Below are 18,466 nucleotides of genomic sequence, written 5' to 3' on the forward strand. Positions count from 1 at the left end.
TATTTAAACCGCGGTGCAGAGCCGAGCCACGCGGGGCAGTTCTCAGTACAGTTTGACTGTGTGTGCTAATGACTTGGGGGTAGGCTCTCGCACCAGGACGCACACCCCACAGCGAAGCGGCCGTGATTGACGGGTGAAATCGGACCTCAGCTGCAGTTCTCGGCGCAGTAGGGGCCAGATGGGGGTAGAGTGATTTGCGTTTTTTAGTATGCAGCGCCCGCACTTACGGATATTCCCTAATTGTCTCCCTCACTTACCTGTGAGGTTGTTTCCCATCACAGATGCAGAGTACATTTCAAATTAACCCAGGATGTTTTGATTTTTTTTTTCCTTTTTTTTTGCACCTCACCCCGCACCTTTGAAGCAGACTTATTAATATGTAGCGATGGAGCTTATCCCTGCCTGTCTACTCGAGGGGAAAAGTTTAGTTCTCACTAATGTTGAGCCCTGGAAAAAAAAAGAGGGGGGGGGGGGGGGCTTACATGAAGAAAATAAAGCAGGAGTGGTGGAGATGACACCTGAGTTTAATCACACAGTCAGATTGTGACGTCCTGCTGAAGCGTCAGCCGTCGCATCTTTGACTACAAGTGAGTCGCTGGTGCACCACAACTCCCAGGCACACACGGGCGATGTGTAATGAGCCACCCGGCTCTCTGCAACTGCAGAGGAACCGAACATTTAAATGAGGGAATGATGCATTATGTATACCAGCGAGGTTCCTGTGCAGGAATTAATCATGATCATAAAAGCCAAAGACAAAACAACATACTCAGGCCATCGCTAAATTGTTGTGATCTAATGCAAAACAAATTCATTTTTCATGCCATTAAAGATAAAGAAAGTCTTAAAAGGTTTGGTTTTGCTTGTCTGCGTCCCTTATTGAGAGTCATTCAGTTTCAACCTTATTTGCGGATTATTGCAAATCCCCAGTACAAATCATATCATGGAATCATGTAGCTGGGACATTGGATGTGTTCTGCTAATGCTCAAGGAAGATCCCCTGAGGGAGCCATTGAGTGGGAGAGAAGGGGGAAAGAAAGAGAGGCAGATACAGGGGCAGAAAGTGGAAGAGGGAGAGAGGAACAGGGTGGGGAAGGCAGGGAAGGGCAGGGAAAAAGACGGAGAGGAGGGGAGGGCGGCAGCAGTCAAGCTGCACTTTATCCTGACAGATCTCCTTTACACACTAATTTCCTTGTTAAAGAAGAGAAAATGGCACTCAATCTGTAGAAATCCTTTTCTCCTGGAGCAGGCCTGTCAGCTGAGGGATGAGTGGATACAAGCCGGGCTCTCCTCCTCAGGCTAGCTCCCTCTGGCACGCAGCGGCTAGGCTCTCGCTCACAGCACGGCTCTCTGCAGCTACAGCCATAATTAATACGCCATTGGAATATAATGAACCATACCATGATCCACGGTTTCCAGCGGGCGCCGTCGACAGCAGTCATTTAACCGCTCGCCGGAAATCAAACGTGAAGGCAATTGATTCCTCCAACATGTCATCTCCATCCCAAATGGCGTACAAATGGTGTACAAACATTTCATGCTCAGCTGCTGTTCACAAACATTCCCCATGACAAAACAGGCATCCCGGCGAGGAGTGAAATCCAAGAGCGATCACATCCTCGGTGACATATTTATCATGAAAATTTGTAATTCGCCAAAGTGCATTAGCCTGGATTGAAGAGGCAGAGAGGAGAGAAAAGCCGCTTTTTATTTTAAGTCGGGGGTGTTAGCTGTTCGGTCTGGATGTTCTCATCTCCCAAGATTACTATTCGCAGGGTGCGTGTCAAGACTACTTTTCAGAAATCTCGGTAACAATTCAGATGCGATCGATAAGGAGTGACAGTTTATTTTAAGGCTCAGCACAGGCCAAGAAAGGAACGACTGGAGCATCAAGTTTAGAGGAATGAATTTGTTTTGTATTTGATTTTTCCATTAAATTTATCGCCGCTTTAATGCTGCCTTCTCCCTCTTTTTCTCACTCTCTCTCCCGCTCTGTCACTCACATCAGCGGCGAGGCTGTAAACGGCTGTCAATTCCTCATCCCTGATTTCCATGTCTTCGCTTTCATCAATTTTTGATTGCTTCACACCCGTTACCTGTGATGCTTTTAGTGCTCATCGGTGACACTGCGAGACGAGGGAGGAAATTATGAAATAAATTTCCAGTGGCTCTGCGCCGCTGCCCCTTTATAACACTTCATCATACCTCCTATAGATGGGAAATTGTTCAAAACATTTCCTTACAGGAGTCTCTGATGGCGGTTTGGCGTGTATCATATGGTAAATCTATTACCACTTTGTCAAAAGGAACCCCCTGAGGTTTTCCTACAGTGTGGCAGCAAAAGTGGGAAACTGTGACCCTGAAAATACTGTCCGATTTCTCTTATTAGAAATGTTTTCAAAATCGCCTCTCTTTTCGGATTTAAGGGTCACGGAGAAGGCCAATCAGAGGGACAGGCCAGTCAGAAAGCCAGCGGTGTGAACAGGACAGGAACCAGCTGATGAAATTCATCCATACTTCTCACTTATGATGACATGATTGATTTTCCCTCAGAGTGCTCAAATGTAGGATTGTCTTCCTGCCCCCATCTCCTCGTCCATCCAGCCTCAATCTGCCCACCCACCCGCCAAGCCGGCAGCTAATGGATAAAGCCTCTGTCTGTCTCGTAGCATGGTGCGGGGTTGACGAGTGGAAGAACAACTGCAACGAATGAAGGGTGAAATCTGAGAGTGCAATTTTCCGTCTGTCAATCTCTCTTCAAGAGAACAAGTTGACCACCAATCGGCGGAGTCGATTCCGCGCCGCCGTTGATGGGAGCATTCGGAATGTCAGCATCGTGTCACTACATTAACACGGCAATGAAAGGCACAAAAAGGAAATTTTTTTGAAGGGCCTGACTGGTCATTCAATTGCTGGATGTAATTCAGGGGGGGCGGGGGGTGGGGGGGGGGGGGGGGGGGGGGGGGACAGTACTTTTCTGCAGTAACAAATGAACAAACTGACAGGTTAATGCATAACACACCACTCTATAATTCATGACTCTGAATTTGGGAGAGTCCTATCATCCACTACGTGCTTCAAAATACAACCAATTAAACTTTACTTAATTATTAAAGGTAGAAAGTGAGGGAGAAATATGCCTTAAAAACTCTTGCTTGCAGTCAATTACGATAAAACTTTAATGAGCCTGGATAGAGAGCCATAAAAACTGATAGCCCCTCCGTCATGAATTATATATCCATATCGATTTTGTTTCTTTGCTATAAGAATTGCAGGTAATCGTATGTTACCACATGTAAAGTGCACTTCCCTAGCGAGGATAAATATTAACTATCAAATATATATGAGGTGTGTGTGCATTTATGACCAAGCTCATGCAGAAAATGAAGAGCGGAGATGTCGAGGCAAGGGCCACAGGGAATGGATGAAGGGTGCCATATCTGACAGTAAGAGAGACCCTTAGCGGGGCCGGCTTGATATGTTACCTAGTTAGCGTCGCAGAAAGAGGAATAAATAGTTCTTTATTATTTGTGGTTGCCATCATGTCTCTCCTAATAGACAGGCGATACTGAGTTTAAACCACATTATCCTCTCCGAGACCATCGCAATTACTCTTGAGAGGTAGGTCTGATGTGTGGATAAGGCAGGTCGCCCATGTCTTAATGAACACAAACAATGTGAAATGGAGGAAGGAGCAGTGGGGGGAAAGATAATGGCAGAGGAAGGCTTGTTTTAATAGAGACAGCACTAAGTTGTTTGCTATGATCTATGCGAAGTCTAAGAATGCTGAAAACCCCTAATGATAGTTTGTGGAGATCTTTTTTCATTATCTTATTGCCCAATCAATCCGCACCCCTTTCTGTAACCGTTGGCCATTGAACAGCGCACCTAAATCCTGTTTAGCAGATCTCCGGTTGTGTGTCTTTTTGTCACTGTCACAGAGGCCTGTCGCCTCGGACGCTCACTGGGGTTAAAGGGCACCAAACTGGATCACCGTGACACCCGGCGCGAGCATTATTCCCAGTACAAATGGCTCAGTGCTGGGTTAATTGATAAACTGCCGCTCCACTTCATTAGTCAGACAGACCGGGCTTAACGAACGAACACAGAGAGAATGTCACTCTGAATATGTTAATCATGACTGGCCATTATGGGGCTCTTCCCCTCACCTCAGCATCTCAATCCCTGGTAGGAAGTACAAAGGTGGGGGGGGGGGTCATGGGCAGGCTGCAACCGTGATGTCTTGAATCAAGCGAAGCTGTTTATCACATGATAAAACAAAAATGAAACAAAGATGGACAGACTGGTTCTTGGTGTTATTGAATATAAATATATAATAACCGTGTAAAAAATGCATCATTTGGCCTTTTCACAAAGGCAGTTGTAATATAGCACTGGGTGAGCACTGTACTTGACGTACACATTGGAGGTGAGGGTGTCAGGGGAGAGCTCGCTGGAGCAAGAGGAGGTTTTATTGTTGCCCAGCCCTTCCGCTTAAGTGCACATGGCTGGGAGGAAGCCGGGACCTCCAGCTCTGACCTCTGTGCATGTATATTTAATAGGCCATCAGTTGGCCGGGGCAGCGCTCTGATCAGGATTCAGAGAGGGGCTTTGAACACCCCTGTGTATTCCTGAGCGTGCAGCCTCAAGCTGCTCTCCCCAGCTGTGTCAATCCGACAGCACTGTTACAGGCACCCAGACAAGGCGCTGGGCACTCCGCTGCTACCGCCTAATGACTACAGAAAAAAAAAGCAAAACAAACATAAAAAACAATAACATTTGGCGTATGGAGCTCTGCTACCATCTAATGAGCGGCTTTAAAAACTGAAATATATTGCCGGCTGATATACTGTAGGGTGTGTTTGGGTTGCATCAGTTCCTCCGTACAATGCTGTGCTCCCCTTAATAACAACAAAATGGCAATCTCTCAGTGACTACACCCCACACACACACACACACACTCACACACATACACGGGGGTGACGACTGTAGGAGCAAGACGGCGAAAAAGCAAAGTGCCGCTCGTGTCGTTTCTTCTAACAAGGTATCACTACGCTTTGAATCAAATGTGTGTGCCCGCGCGCGAGTGTATGAAAGTCACAGTCGCTGCACGTGTGTGTGAGGGCAGCTTAACGAGGGTGGTTCATTTGACAGGCAATTAGTTTGCGGAGCTACTATTGACAGCCCCTGTGCTTGTGTTTGTTCAACAGCTCTGGGTGAGTTCCACGCTCCCTGGGCTACGTGACAAAGCACCTCCGACAGGGAGCTCCTGATCTCCACTGAGGCTGGGAGGCTCGCGCTGCAAGTGGGGGTGGAGGGGGGGGTGGATATGTGACAGCCGAGAGAAGAGAGGAGAGAGAGGCGGAGAGATACAAAACCCACAAGGGTCTATTAGGGGGTTGTTGCAAGTTAATGTAGCTACAACACCCTTTTTTGTGTCCTATTTTGAAAGGCCTGAGCAATGATGTTGTCATTTGTTGTTTGATTGTGGGGATAGCGGAGGGTAATCTTAGGAGACACACGGGCTCTCGCACTACATGCACACACATAAAAATGCAGAAAGAGAGCAGACAAGGAGGTGGGTGGGGGGGGGGCTGAAGGGAGATGGAGGAGAGGCAAAATATAACAAGATCCAAACACTCTTTTATCCTCGAAAATCCCATATTCTAATGCAAAGGCCCATCCCTCTTTTAGTTGCAACCATTTCGTTTGTAGAGCCGAGCTCCAATCAATATCATTATTTTCACAGAGGATCGAAGCGCCTTCACCGAGTTAATGGGGGATTGAGGTGGTAAACGTTTACCCTCTCACTGTCAGCAGAGCACTGGTCCATAGTGGGCCCAGATGACAGCACTGGCCGCAGCCTGGACACACTGTGTGGAGATGTCCTGTGGGTAGACAGGCTGCATGGACTGTCAACTGCCTGCCATGCCCTAGATGGCCCAACATATCAGCCACTTGAGTCAGAGCAGCAGCATGGACTCTGACTTCTGTTACAGCTACCAGAAACAAAATGGCCAGGGCTGGAGCGTCGCGGCACTGCCTGGCATTGTTTATGTCAACATGGGAAAACTGGGATTGTGGGTGGGTGGGGGGGAAACAACCCTATCAAATAAATGCTGATTAATTTAAGTAAAGGATTAAATACAATACGTCATAAAAAGCACTACTTTGCCGTCCACAGAGGTAGATCAGCTGTTCTGTCAGGTTGTAAAGAAATTAAGACTAATCTGCAGCTGGCAACAGCGAGACTAATTCTCTCTCATATAGCAGCATATGCTAAATAGCTCTTCAAGTGCGCGGATGCATTGCTGTAAAATACTTCTCCTGTCTGCATATCTGCATCTCCCAGATGGGTCCCAAGCTGTGCCAAACTGCATCTCATCAACAGCTATGAACTATGGCATCACATGACCAGAGGAGATACGCGGTCTCCTATTCTGCTTTGCTTTGGCACGCCGCGGTCAGACGATGCATCACCGGGAAGCCCACGCTTTGTCAAAATGGAGGTGGCTCAAAGAGAGGGGCGGCACGGGGAGAGGGCGCCTTTTTGATTTAAAGTGCTGAAAGTTGTGTTCAGTGTGTGGGAGCACAGAACAAGTCACTGGTCTGATTCCTTTCCCATTTCATTTTGGAATAAAGGCTAATCAGTGGAGTTGGATCTGATTTGGACTCGCACGAGGGTGTGACAGAGCAGCGAGAGATTTCATGGGACGTTGCCCTATGATTCATTGAGTTATTGGTTTCCGCCCTGTTTTAATCGCCGGCGGACCCCAGCCAAAAAATCTCTGAGGATTCCTGAGAGCTCTTTTCTCCAGCATTCAGCAGAATGGAATTTGGTCTGCAAGTGCCTCACGTCATTCGAAGCGTCCTTCACAGTTTCGGGGGCCCTAATTCAAACCACATGGAGGCCAGCGTCCGGTTACGGACCTCCGGGGGGAAAAAAAAGGACACATTCCCATTGGCTGTTTCAGGATGGGAAATGGGGTGTCTTGACGGAAAATGATAACAAACATTATCTAAGTACGAGTCACAACACCGTCAAAGCACACACGCATTCACAAGCATAAATATACATACACGTGTACATGCATGGGGACGTATACAAATATACAATCGCATACACAAATACACACGCACGCAGACCGTAACGTGCACTTATAGGCCTGCAAAAGCTGTTTGCCTGACATGATGGAAGAATGAGCAGCAGGCTCTCTAATATTGCTCCTATTCTTCATTGACACGCATATATATATTTTTTTTGCTGTTCCCAACTGACTTTGCAGCGCTGAACTCCATTTATGAATTATCTGACATATTTCCTGCTATTTTTTTGACAGGAGTACTCAGAGGAAATTTCAAGGCACCTTTCTCCTGACAAGTAGAAATATCAATATTTGAATAAATTGCAGATTTGGATCTCCTCACATGGATGCTCGACAGTACGAATGTGTGTATGTTATTGCATGCGGGCGTGCGCGCGCGTGTGTGAGTGAGTGAAGGGAATGGGAAGGGGTTTGTTTCATTCTGTTACCACGGTCTTATCCCCTTGAGCCCGCAGGCAGAAATCTGTATGCAGCATTTCATTAGGAGGGAGCTCGACTGAGTGACATGTGAAGCACACCTCGCCGTCGACCTGATGAAGTTTACTTCGCTCAAACGGCAAAAAGCCACTTTGTAGACTAGCCCTTTTTTTTCCCACAGAGGAAGAGCGGGAAGTGATGGCTGAGCACCAATAAAAGAATCATGAATGTTGTTTCGCACAATGACAGGCATATCTGTGTAAACAAATATTTCTCTTCAAGAAAAATGTAAGCTTCAGAGCTCTTTTTTTTAAGCCTCTCCCATTTAAGTTGATAGAAGTGACAGTTTTCAAAATATGATCATCTAAATTTGAAGTCTTGTAGGAAACATCTTAAAAAGGCAAAAAAAAAAAGAAGGGAAAGGCTGTTATCTGGCATGAGGGGAGCATTTTAACCAGTGAACTATATAATTTACAGGCAAACACTATTGTCCTACAACCTTGATGAATCCACCTTCTCCGCATAAGAGGTCAATGTCAAGCATCCATAACACTCAGCACTGTCTTCTGGAAGCTCCCGGTGTTACGTATGAGAGACTTCTGCCTATCTGTCTCACTCTGTTTAGCTGCAGTAGCTGCCATTCTGTCTGCATGTCTGCTGCTGTTGCTGATAGATCACTCTTCTTCCCACCCCTTCGTCCTGCCCCACCCCCCCTCCCCGTCCCCAACGCGCACCAGCATCATTTCAGGGGGTCTGAGAAATGGCTTATCCGTGTGAGGTTGCTCAGGTACGGAAAAGGCTGCGACCCTGCGACCTCTGGCGCTGACCTCTCTGACCTGAACATCGCAGTTTCTCCCCCCTCCGACCGCAAACACAAACAAATCTTATCATGCGCCCCCACAGCTCAAAGGGGGGGAAATAAAACCCTGATATCAATGTGGTGCTTTGACAATCATCTATCCACATGACCTGTGATTTCTCCAACAGGGTCTGCTTGACACTTACAACAGAGAGGTGACGGCGCGCAGGTTGTCCATCTCTCGTCTCGCCTGCCCTTATCTTCCCTCCTCTCCATCTCTCTCTTCACTCTTCCTTGTGTGCACAGCTTAATAAGCAAGCAATGGGTAGATTCCCATTATGGAAACCCTGGAAAATGGCCCGGACATTTTCCCCCATATCTGGGATCTCCATCTGGAGAAGCCACTCTCGCTCACACTGCCCCCCTCGTCCAATCTCTGTGTGTGTTCTGGTGAGCCTACGCTGCAGAGATGGCTTTCACTCTCCACTGGCCACAATGAGATTGGCCCACCAGGTTGACTCTATTCGAATCGACAACCCATTTCAATAACGTAACAAAACAGAACAGAGTGGTGATGTTGAATAAAACATTTTGGAGGAGAGCCCAGGGGGCAAGATGGGGGTCTTAACTGATCTAAATCTGAACGGTTTTGGAAAGCTTTTGACTAAAACAGATATTCAGCTACACATAACAAAAATATAATCTGTTACATATTGATTTAATAAGAGCGTGTAATTCGGTTAGTTTTGCCTCGTGGTGCTGTCCAGAATGCCATGCCTGTGTCGCTGCACTCACATCAATTTCAGCCGTTTTATAACTAGCGTTATGGTTAGTAAACTAATAAAGATTACACCGAGGTCAAGGCAAGCCACTAATCCCAGTCTTTATTATTAAAAACAAAGCCCACGGCTTTACGCCATGCACCTCATCACATCTGAGTACCCATGCACGTGCATACGGTCTGAACATAATATGGTGTGACTTAAACCATACAATGAGAAGAGAAAATAAATATGCTAAGAGCAGCAGGGGTGGACCGGGCTAGGCCTCTGTGGACCTATGTCATCACTCTCGCCGGTCTTGTCTGCGCTCTCCACCCGAGCTAAAGGCTCAATGATTACAGAGTCTCAGCTTCCCTCTAAGAAAGCAAACCGGAGCTGCAGTCCAAACAAGGCCCAGCCAGCGGCGAGGGAGCAGAGCTACACCAGGCAGCTCGGGTTTACCGTCGCCTCCGACCTGGCTGGCCCCCGGGCTTGCATTAGTCCCCCTGTCCAGCCTCCCTAGGACAAACAAACAACCAGCGCTAACACAGTTGGTGAGGCAGAGAGAGCTGGAGCCACCAGCGCTGTGGAGAGAGGAACCTGACCCAATTGGATTTGCTTTATCACCCCCCCGTAACTCCGACACTGACCTGTTCCAGTTGCAGAAACCATCGGGGGGGCTGCCTGCCATTCTGAGTTTAGCCCAAAATGGGCAGCTCCCCCAAAACAGATGGGGAGGCATCTCAAAAATGTTCTCTGCCTCTGGGGACATGTGGTTTTCCCCATCATTATATAACTGTAAACTCCTGGATGTCAGAGATTGGGGATAATAACTTTCAGATGTTGGCAGCCCGAGTCGATGCTGGGACCTGCTGGATGGGAACAGTTATTTGGCAGAGGGGAGGAAGTCCGAGAGATTAGGACTAAGATGTGACAGGGGGAAATGTGGATCTGAACCGGAGCTGAAAGGTTTGCCAGCGCGTTCGCCGTCGCACCGAACCCTAATTACCACCATGTGGGAGGCAGAGAAGTGGCATGTGAGCGCATTAGCAGATGGATACCGAAGGAGACACAAATTAATATCAAAACCACAGGAAATCATGTCATCCTGTTAACAGGGATAAATCACGTTAAAGTGTTCGGGCTTGATCTAGCACTTTTAGCATCCCCTTTCAATTTTCAGATACATTTGATACGACAGTTTTAGCGCTCCCCGTCGCTGCGCAGATGTGCCGCTAATCCAGAATCAGACACACCTTCAATAAATGAGTCCTTATAGAGGTGTCATCCCATTAAACCATTTTTACTGGTTTGTCTCACAGGACGGTCGGGGATCATTGTTCAGGGCGGACTTGTACCGCTAGCTGCCACTGTGGTCAAGGTTTGGTCACTTAAGCTCCCGGCCCACCTCCCCCCCTAATGAAATGAAACATTTCTCCACGTTTTTATATATAGCCCACATCCCAGTCTGCCTCAAGTAGAAAGCAAAATCCATTTTTCCCTTTCTTTTTAAATATTTTCCCCCCTCTGCTTTAAAGTATTGATCGCGGTGCTGAACAAGCAGAGGAGTGTTTTTTATTGTAAATCAATACCGATCGATCGGCTGCCTGGGTGTTGAATATGGATCAATATCACACCAGGCTGTGGAGGAGATCTGATTTCAATTGGCAAGAGAAGCCCACAGCAGGTTTCCATCAAGCGGTAATTCAAGACATGGGAACATAAGTCAGATGGATTGATATAGACTAGCCAGGACCTTTCTTGCCACTGAACCAGCTCAAGGAAATTTCTGTCATATATCATTAGCACAGTTGGGGAAGCCAGTAAAAAAAAAAGAGGGGAACAGGGTACCTTAGTGACCCTCGGTGAACCACGTAGGTAAACTCCTGAATAAATATCGCATTATTATAACAGATGTTGCATGTTCTGCAAACAACAAAAAAATGTTCCAGTAGAATACACAGTCCGAACATCTCGGACTTAAAAATAGACTCGGACGTTCTGCTCTCCATCACGGAACCGCAGCACGGTCATGTTGTGTGGAACTTCTGGCACTCATTATACCGAGGTCAGCGTGAGATCCGCACTGTAAGCTGTTATTAATTTACTGAACAAATGTCCTGGAGAAAACTAGCGAATAGTGAAATATTTTCATTACACTTATCTGATGGGTCGATCGTTATTAAACCTGCACATTTGTTTAGCTTAAATGCCGAGGGAGGGGGGAATATTAGAAATCGCATAATATCGTTTAGCGGCGCCGCACGTGTTGCTAAAGCGCATCAGGCATGTGTGTCGTGTATGTTAATGAAAAAAAAGGAAAGCGGGAGGGCCGGTTCATTCATCACTTCTTTGCGATTCCTGAAAAGAAGAGCACTGGTCCAAACGACAGCATTGTAAAACAATAAAAACAGAGCTATAGTTAGAAATAACTTGTCACTTTTAATAAATGACACTGGTTCAGGGCTCTTCCTCTAGGGTTTCTCCTTCGATACATCCCAGGCACCCCTGGGGCCACCAGAGCAGCCAGCAGACCAGCTCGTTTCCCCGATGTAACTGATGACCCCGTCTCCCAGCACCCCCCCACCACCACCACCGTCTTTGTCCTGTGACCTCACACCGGCGTGAGCGGGACCATGTCCGATGAAATCTTCCGACTGCTTCCCGTCCTAATCTCGCCCGTGTCACACTACAAATTGCCACATTCAGAAAATGGAAATGGATTGAGGTAGAGTTGGAAGGAGGGGCTGACAGAGGTAGGGAAGGAGGGAAGGCGGGAAGGGGAGGGGGCGCGGGAGGAGTGCACATCGACAGCCAGTCCCCTAAGAAAAATAGTTGAGGAAAGAGCGATTCAGGAGATCCCGGCAAGGAATCGCATCTCGGCGAACATATTGATCTGATTTACAAAACCTCCACTCTAATGCAAAACAAATGGCGTGGGCGTGAACTGGTGCTTAACCATAAAACCCCAGCATTACTCCGTCTCCGATGAAATACCACATATATCCCTCACTGGGGCCTAATGTGCTGTTTTACGGCCAGATACGACTGAGGTTGACCCAACAGTTTGTTTGACAATTAGAGGAAACCTAATAAGGATTGAATCGGGGTGAGGACATGCCAAGAGGAAGAAAGCGTACCCTTTTTCAAGGGGAGAAATAGTTTGAAAAAAGAAAAACGGCGCTGGCCCCCGCGCCCCAAATGCGATCCGGGTAATCGAGATGTGTTTGACGGAGCTCTTCCGTCATTAATGCTTTAAGAAACCAAACAGCGTCCTCCGAACAGCCACAAAGTTTAATTATGAAGGAGAGCTGATACATATTTGAGGAAGAGTGGCATGTTTAATTCACTTCAGATTTAATTTTAATAATGTAACGTTCTCGTCCGCGGTGGATTATTGCAGAGGGTGTGTGTGTGTGTGTGTGTGAGGGGGGGGGCAGAATATGTATCTAGAGAACTGTTGTCTTTCATAATAGTAAAATAAATCACTTACGCAGCTGGATTTAAACCACATCAGTGCAGCCAAACCGGCAAGAAAAGATGGTAAACTTTAACAACATATAGTCCTTGATAACCTTTTATATTTATTTTGTGTGTGCGAGTGTTTGCGTGCGTGCGTGCGTGTGTGTGCGTGTGTGTGTGTTCGCAACCCTGTGTTGCTCTTGGCCCTGCATTCATCCCATCACCCCAGCTCTGGCCTTGTTTCTGTCAGCGGTGAACCGAGGGGGGGAGTAAAGAGTGGGGGAACAGGAGAGAACGAGAGGAAGAGAAGGAGAGAGGAAAGAAGAGGACGGGGGGCGGTGGTGACGGGGGGGGGGGCTGTCTCCATGGACAGATGGACTGCTCTTTCTCAACACATGTGGAACCATGTTTCGTCTTTCACTGCCGTCAAGCTGGAGCCGAATCCATCGCTCTGTTGGCCCGCGCCGCTCTTTCGTACTGCACACCTCTCTCTTTAGCACAGCGCACCCACGAGCGCAAACACACATACGCGTGCACGCACATATGCAAGAGAGTGTACACACACGCGCCACACAAACACCCCCATCTTTGCCTGCACACATGTTAAAGTCATCACCCCTGCTCAGCGCTAGTAAAACACAACACCCCCGGCTTCTCTGCTGTTGTCAAGTCTTGCCATTAGCTGATGCCACTGGGGAATCCTACCCCAGTGAGGTGGGCCTCCCCCGGGAGCGTCAGGCACCACGTTACTTTCAGCCGCCACTCATGTGAACCCAAACATGTGAGCATAATTTGGAAAATATCATTTATACCGTGCGTCTTTGTACGCGCCTTGACATTTACAAACTGCGATAAAACTGACATGAGGGAGGAGGGAATAGAAAACAGGGCGAGAATAATTTGAGGTAATGTTTTGCTTAGTGAACAGTATTACCCAATCCTGGATGTCGGAGCGCTGGGAAGGAGGTCCTGGCTCCGGTGCTGCCGAGAGGGTCTGGGTTTCATTTTTCGGCAAGTGCAAGCCAAAGGAAAGCTGCCAAGTACAGCTTTTACTCTCAACACTTCCTGCTCTTCCTTCTCTGGCTCGGAAGGAGACAGGCTTCACTCAAACATCGCAGGGACTCAGCCAGGGGTGGCCGGCTCTTTCCCCCCCGCCGCCCCCCCATTTCTCAACGCGCGTCAGAAATCCACATCTGCCACATTAATTACGGCAAACACGCTCATAAATAAAGTGCCGAGATGGATTTATTGTTAAGCCAGAAAACGGAAAGGTGCACGCAGGTGTTTGCACACATGTAAATAGAGAAGGAGAGCGTTTCCTATATATGTTAACAGCTTTAAATGACTCGCCATATAGCCAAAAATACGCCGGTCCCACGGCGCAGCGGTGGAATGTAACAACTCCAGAAAGAACACCTGCAGCAATCAACTCTCAATCACAACACCACTGACCCCCATCCGCGGCGCCATTTTCACAGAGGATGGTGAAGAACGCACGGCGAGATTAACACTACCCACCGAGTGCCATCTTAATTGCACCTTTGGAGATGCAAAAAAAAAAAAAAAAAGAAAAGGGGAAAAAGCCCATCGTCTGGGCGCCCCGTAAACCGGCCTCTCCTCGCAGGTCATCGCGACAGCCGCTCGGTGAGAACACACCCTCTTCCCTGATGCCGGTGTGCAATTAAAATGGTTTTAGAAATCCTCTTTGACAGTCCGGGGCTTAGCCAAAAATGTAAATGACATTAAAGGAGACAATGAATTTAATTTTGTTTAATGTCCCCTTTCGCTGATTCTCATTTACATCACATTTCCACATAAAGGGCTGACCTTATAAATACTGGCATTTGTTCAGCTTTTGGAGGTAATCACGCTTTTGCAAAAACCAGATGGGAGCGCGCAAATTTTCCGATTTGTTTCTTAGGAGGCCGAGGGAACAACATGTGAGACGCTCTAAGACTGCGGTCTTTTGTTTTTCTGGTAAACAACTTGACAACAAGTCGAGTGCACTCAGGGAAATGACCTCGTAGGTGTTCCACAAATGAACGATAACGCAAAGTCATTTAGAAAATACAGGCTCGCTAATGAGGGACATAACGGAAGCTAAGCAAAATTTACATTAGGCCAAAATTTAATTGCATTAACGCACAAACAGGTGTGGTGAGGCCTTTATAAATGAGCTAAATGAATAAAAGCCTCCCACAGCACAACCAGGCACGCCGACCAAAAAAAGCAGACAAGGAGGAAAATAAGGGAGGAAAAAAAAAAAAAAGTCAATGTCATGAATTATTCAAGAGTGGGCTGCACTCCAGAGGTCAGCGCTCTTTGACCCCTGTGACAGGAAGTGAAAGGAAGCGCCGTAGAAACTGGAATAAACGGAGCTGACGCTTTTAGATCTGGCCCGGCGTCTGTTTGTGAATGGCGGCGTAAAACTGACACACGATGTTAAACTGTATGAACACTCATTCAATTGGAAATTCATATAAGGGCGGAACGCACGTTAATGCCGCGCTCGTTTCAATCCCGCGTGCGTGGATTTCTGTAGCTTGTCAGGGTCGGAGGTGACCTCTCGACCCTGACGCGCAGGATGAGTCACTTTCTCTTCTTTTCAACAACATGTGCTGCTTTATTACAAAATCCATGCAGAAGCCTGAACAATGTTTCTAATCTTTCACACAAGAAGAGACAAAGTCAATATGCAGGCGAGTGAAGACAGATCCCAGACCAGGAGTCATAGCAAATTGAGTTGTGTTTAGTTATACACTGCGTGCACTGTAAATGGGAGAAGGTCTAATCAGATCGCGAGTAACTCATCACTATAACTCTAAAGACTCAAATTACTGACTGAATAATTGTGCCCCCCCCCCCCCCCCACTTACTTTAAGGCACCATTAACTTATAAATGTGACATCTGTAGCCGCGTTGGTTCTAAAATTTGAAAATAATTATTACACCGAGCGGTAAATTAGGCTCACACGAATTCAGTGTTTCACTCGTTTAATGTAACGGTGAGATTGTAGGGGCAGAATATGCTAAATGAAATGAGAGCTAAAATTTTAGAGTCAGAACACATAAACCCGCCCAAATGTAGCTAAAATGGGGTCTTTCTTCATCCAAAAAAAGACTATGAATAATGCAAGGGGCATCAAATGTAAGTGCTGAAATATTTAAAGAGCGAGCGGTGCTGAAACTTTGTGACAGCTGTTGGGTCTATATCTAACCAACTCTTTTTTTAAGAGAATCCTTCCTCTTATGAAAATCTGAGTGAAAATCTGCATCAAAACTCAGAGAGAAAATAGGGTAAACAGATGTCTGGCTTGACCGCAGGAAATTAGGACACATTTGGAATGATAAGTTTCCCAAACTCCGTTGGATATGCCAGATCCATGGGAACGCCAGTTAATGTCTCGCTAGATGCCAAGCTAGCTGTGTGTGCTCTCCCCTCTTACCATCTGGGAAAATGTTACGGCGAACCAATGCCATCAATGATTCACTCCAAAATCTGCTTCTTAAGGTTCGGCCATGCTACTGTTTCTCTCGGAAATGTGGCAGTGCGAGACTTTTTTTTTTTTTTTTTCACGCCGTAATTGTAGACAGATGAGACGTGCCTGATTCAACAATCAGACCTCTCCTCTAGGTTTATGTCACTCAACTATGTTCTCCTCAATTGGAAATAATCAGCTTCTGCCAGCAGCGACTGCGGCACAGGTGCCTGTAATGATGTGCATGAGAAAATGACAGATGTAACAAAAATGGCTGTAAAACACTAAAAGCTCGCCCATATGTACAGCAGGAACAGCCAAGTGATTGCAATAAATAACATGACATAGCCAGCTTACAGCCCGCTCTCCGGTCACGTCCGTAACTCTTTCGAAACCCTGCAACCTTTCACTAGCACCCCTCAGTCACTGGGAACCTGTGTGGGTCTGGTCGGGTGAGCTGCCGGGCTCATAGTTACAACATGTAGACAATGGGAGGGTCTAATGAGGAACATATGCTTTTGTGTTTCAACAGAGCTGCTCATTGTGCAAGGAAAGGGATACTTTACTCCTATTCAGACTTGTCACAATGAAAACCCGAGCCCTGGCTGAGCCAGTTGAGCTTACAATATCCATCCGCTCCTTTTTCCCCCCTGTCCCTTTCCCTTCCCACCCCTCTTTTTTTAAAACTTTAATTCTGCATGCATTCATTTCTGCCTATTGTACTTATGTTACATCCTTTGTCCCGCAGATTGAGGGACAATGCTCGCGCGGGACCTTAAAACGACGAGCGGCGAGGGAACGACGCGCAGAGCGAACATAAAAGTGGAGGCGACAACATTTCAAGTTCCATGACAATGTTTGCAGCGGGCGGGGGGAGGGGGGGGAACCAACGTCGTCCTCCACACCTCTTTCATATACGACTGGGTGCGTGCATGCGTGTGAGCGCGTGTCACCGTCTGCATGTTTGTGCCCTTGTCTCAGCCTGCATCTCCGTGTGTCTGTGTGGCTCTGAGTTCAGACACCAGTAGCTCTGGTAATCCATCCAGGCTCCCAGGGCAGCCGGCTCCTACTTCCTGATGCATGAGAAGCCGCTGGAGTGGAGTGGCAGCAACAACTGCTCAGCCCTATTTGATTACTAATAAGAGAGTTGTCCCCTCTGTCAGATACCAGGCATTCTCCGCTAAGCAAACAGTGATTCCGGCTAGTCAAACATTAGCATTGCTGTCTCTCCCTGCTACGTGGTGAGCGTTACATTGAGATGGACGCTTTAACTGCACCCCCTACCTCAACCCCTATATCCAGCACACACACAATGACGCACACACAATGACACACACACAGAGGCGGCTAAGCATATTCAAACTGACGAGGACGTATAGTTTCAGTGTGAGCAAAATGTCAGAGCCTAGAAAAGCATTTATTCTCCCTCTTTAGGAAGCGGTGAAGGGAATAAAAACGTGGCAGATGCCACTTCCCCAAAGATGAGGGCCCAAAGCGGCAGACATAAAATGTTTATCCCTCCTGAAACTAAACTTTAATAGCAGCCAGCTCACAACTGAGAGGAGGAAACAGTCGATAAATTACAACTATTGACAGTGTAAGAGTCGCTGTTGCGAACAAAGAGGGGAAGCCAGCCAAGTAAATGCGAAGTTGCCTAAGCTAATTAGGTATTTTCCCAGCATGATCCTCTTGTGATTGAACCACCTGTGATTGAACAAACCCTATCCAGGTGGTGACCGCCCCTCGGTGCACAGGTACCTGGGAAAGACGCCCCTCGGCCGCTCACAGAGAATCACCCGCGGTTCCCACACTGTGGGCTATAAGATGCAACTCAGCCCAACTGGGCCGTCTGGCGCGCCGGGAGGGCGCTCGTTTGTTCACCGGCTTCTCCCACTCAGTCACTCATCCGTTCGGTCGCTCACTCGTTCATTTACTCATCCCCTCGTTCACAAAGAGAGAGAAGGAGCCTACCTGTCAATGATCACGGGGTCTGACGGAGTCTCGTTCCTGTTTCCACAGCTTTTCTTGTCACAGCATCGGCTGCAAAATAAAAGGAGAGACAAGTGCGTGTGAGAGCGGGCGATGCTACATAAATAAAAATAAATAAATTAATAATGCACACACGAGCACATACATTTATCAAGCTCCTCGGAGTAATTTTGATAGTTGGGGAAGAAGGGGTGGGGGGGGGAATTGCCCTGAGATTTCCTTCACTCAATCTCACCATTTCATTGATGCTGATGGCTGATAAAACTGGTGAAAACAACATGTTGTGTTGTTTGGCTTAGTGTTGCAGGGGAGGGGAGTGGGGATTGGGCCAGGAGGCAGGGGAGTCACTTTTCACAGCTTCAGCTTTTGTTTACCTCTAATTGCCAAGCTGCTATTTCTGAGGGAGATGCAAGGTGCCACCCTCAACCAATATTTCTGCAGGGCATTTATCAA

At 47.3% G+C, this 18,466-nt stretch overlaps 1 protein-coding gene across 7 annotated transcripts in view; it reads right to left on the reverse strand.

Moving 5' to 3' along the window:
* Positions 1-18,466, reverse strand: part of ebf3b (EBF transcription factor 3b) — a 65,508-nt gene that overhangs the window by 42,218 nt on the left and 4,824 nt on the right. For all 7 annotated transcript variants that reach the window (XM_057046555.1, XM_057046557.1, XM_057046558.1 and 4 more), the window contains exon 6: positions 17,996-18,064. In XM_057046555.1, the coding sequence (XP_056902535.1) occupies positions 17,996-18,064 (69 nt within the window). The remainder of the gene's footprint in view (positions 1-17,995; positions 18,065-18,466) is intronic.

The sequence above is a fragment of the Takifugu flavidus genome, chromosome 11 (assembly GCF_003711565.1).
Source record: "Takifugu flavidus isolate HTHZ2018 chromosome 11, ASM371156v2, whole genome shotgun sequence".
NCBI classification, from domain to species: domain Eukaryota; kingdom Metazoa; phylum Chordata; class Actinopteri; order Tetraodontiformes; family Tetraodontidae; genus Takifugu; species Takifugu flavidus.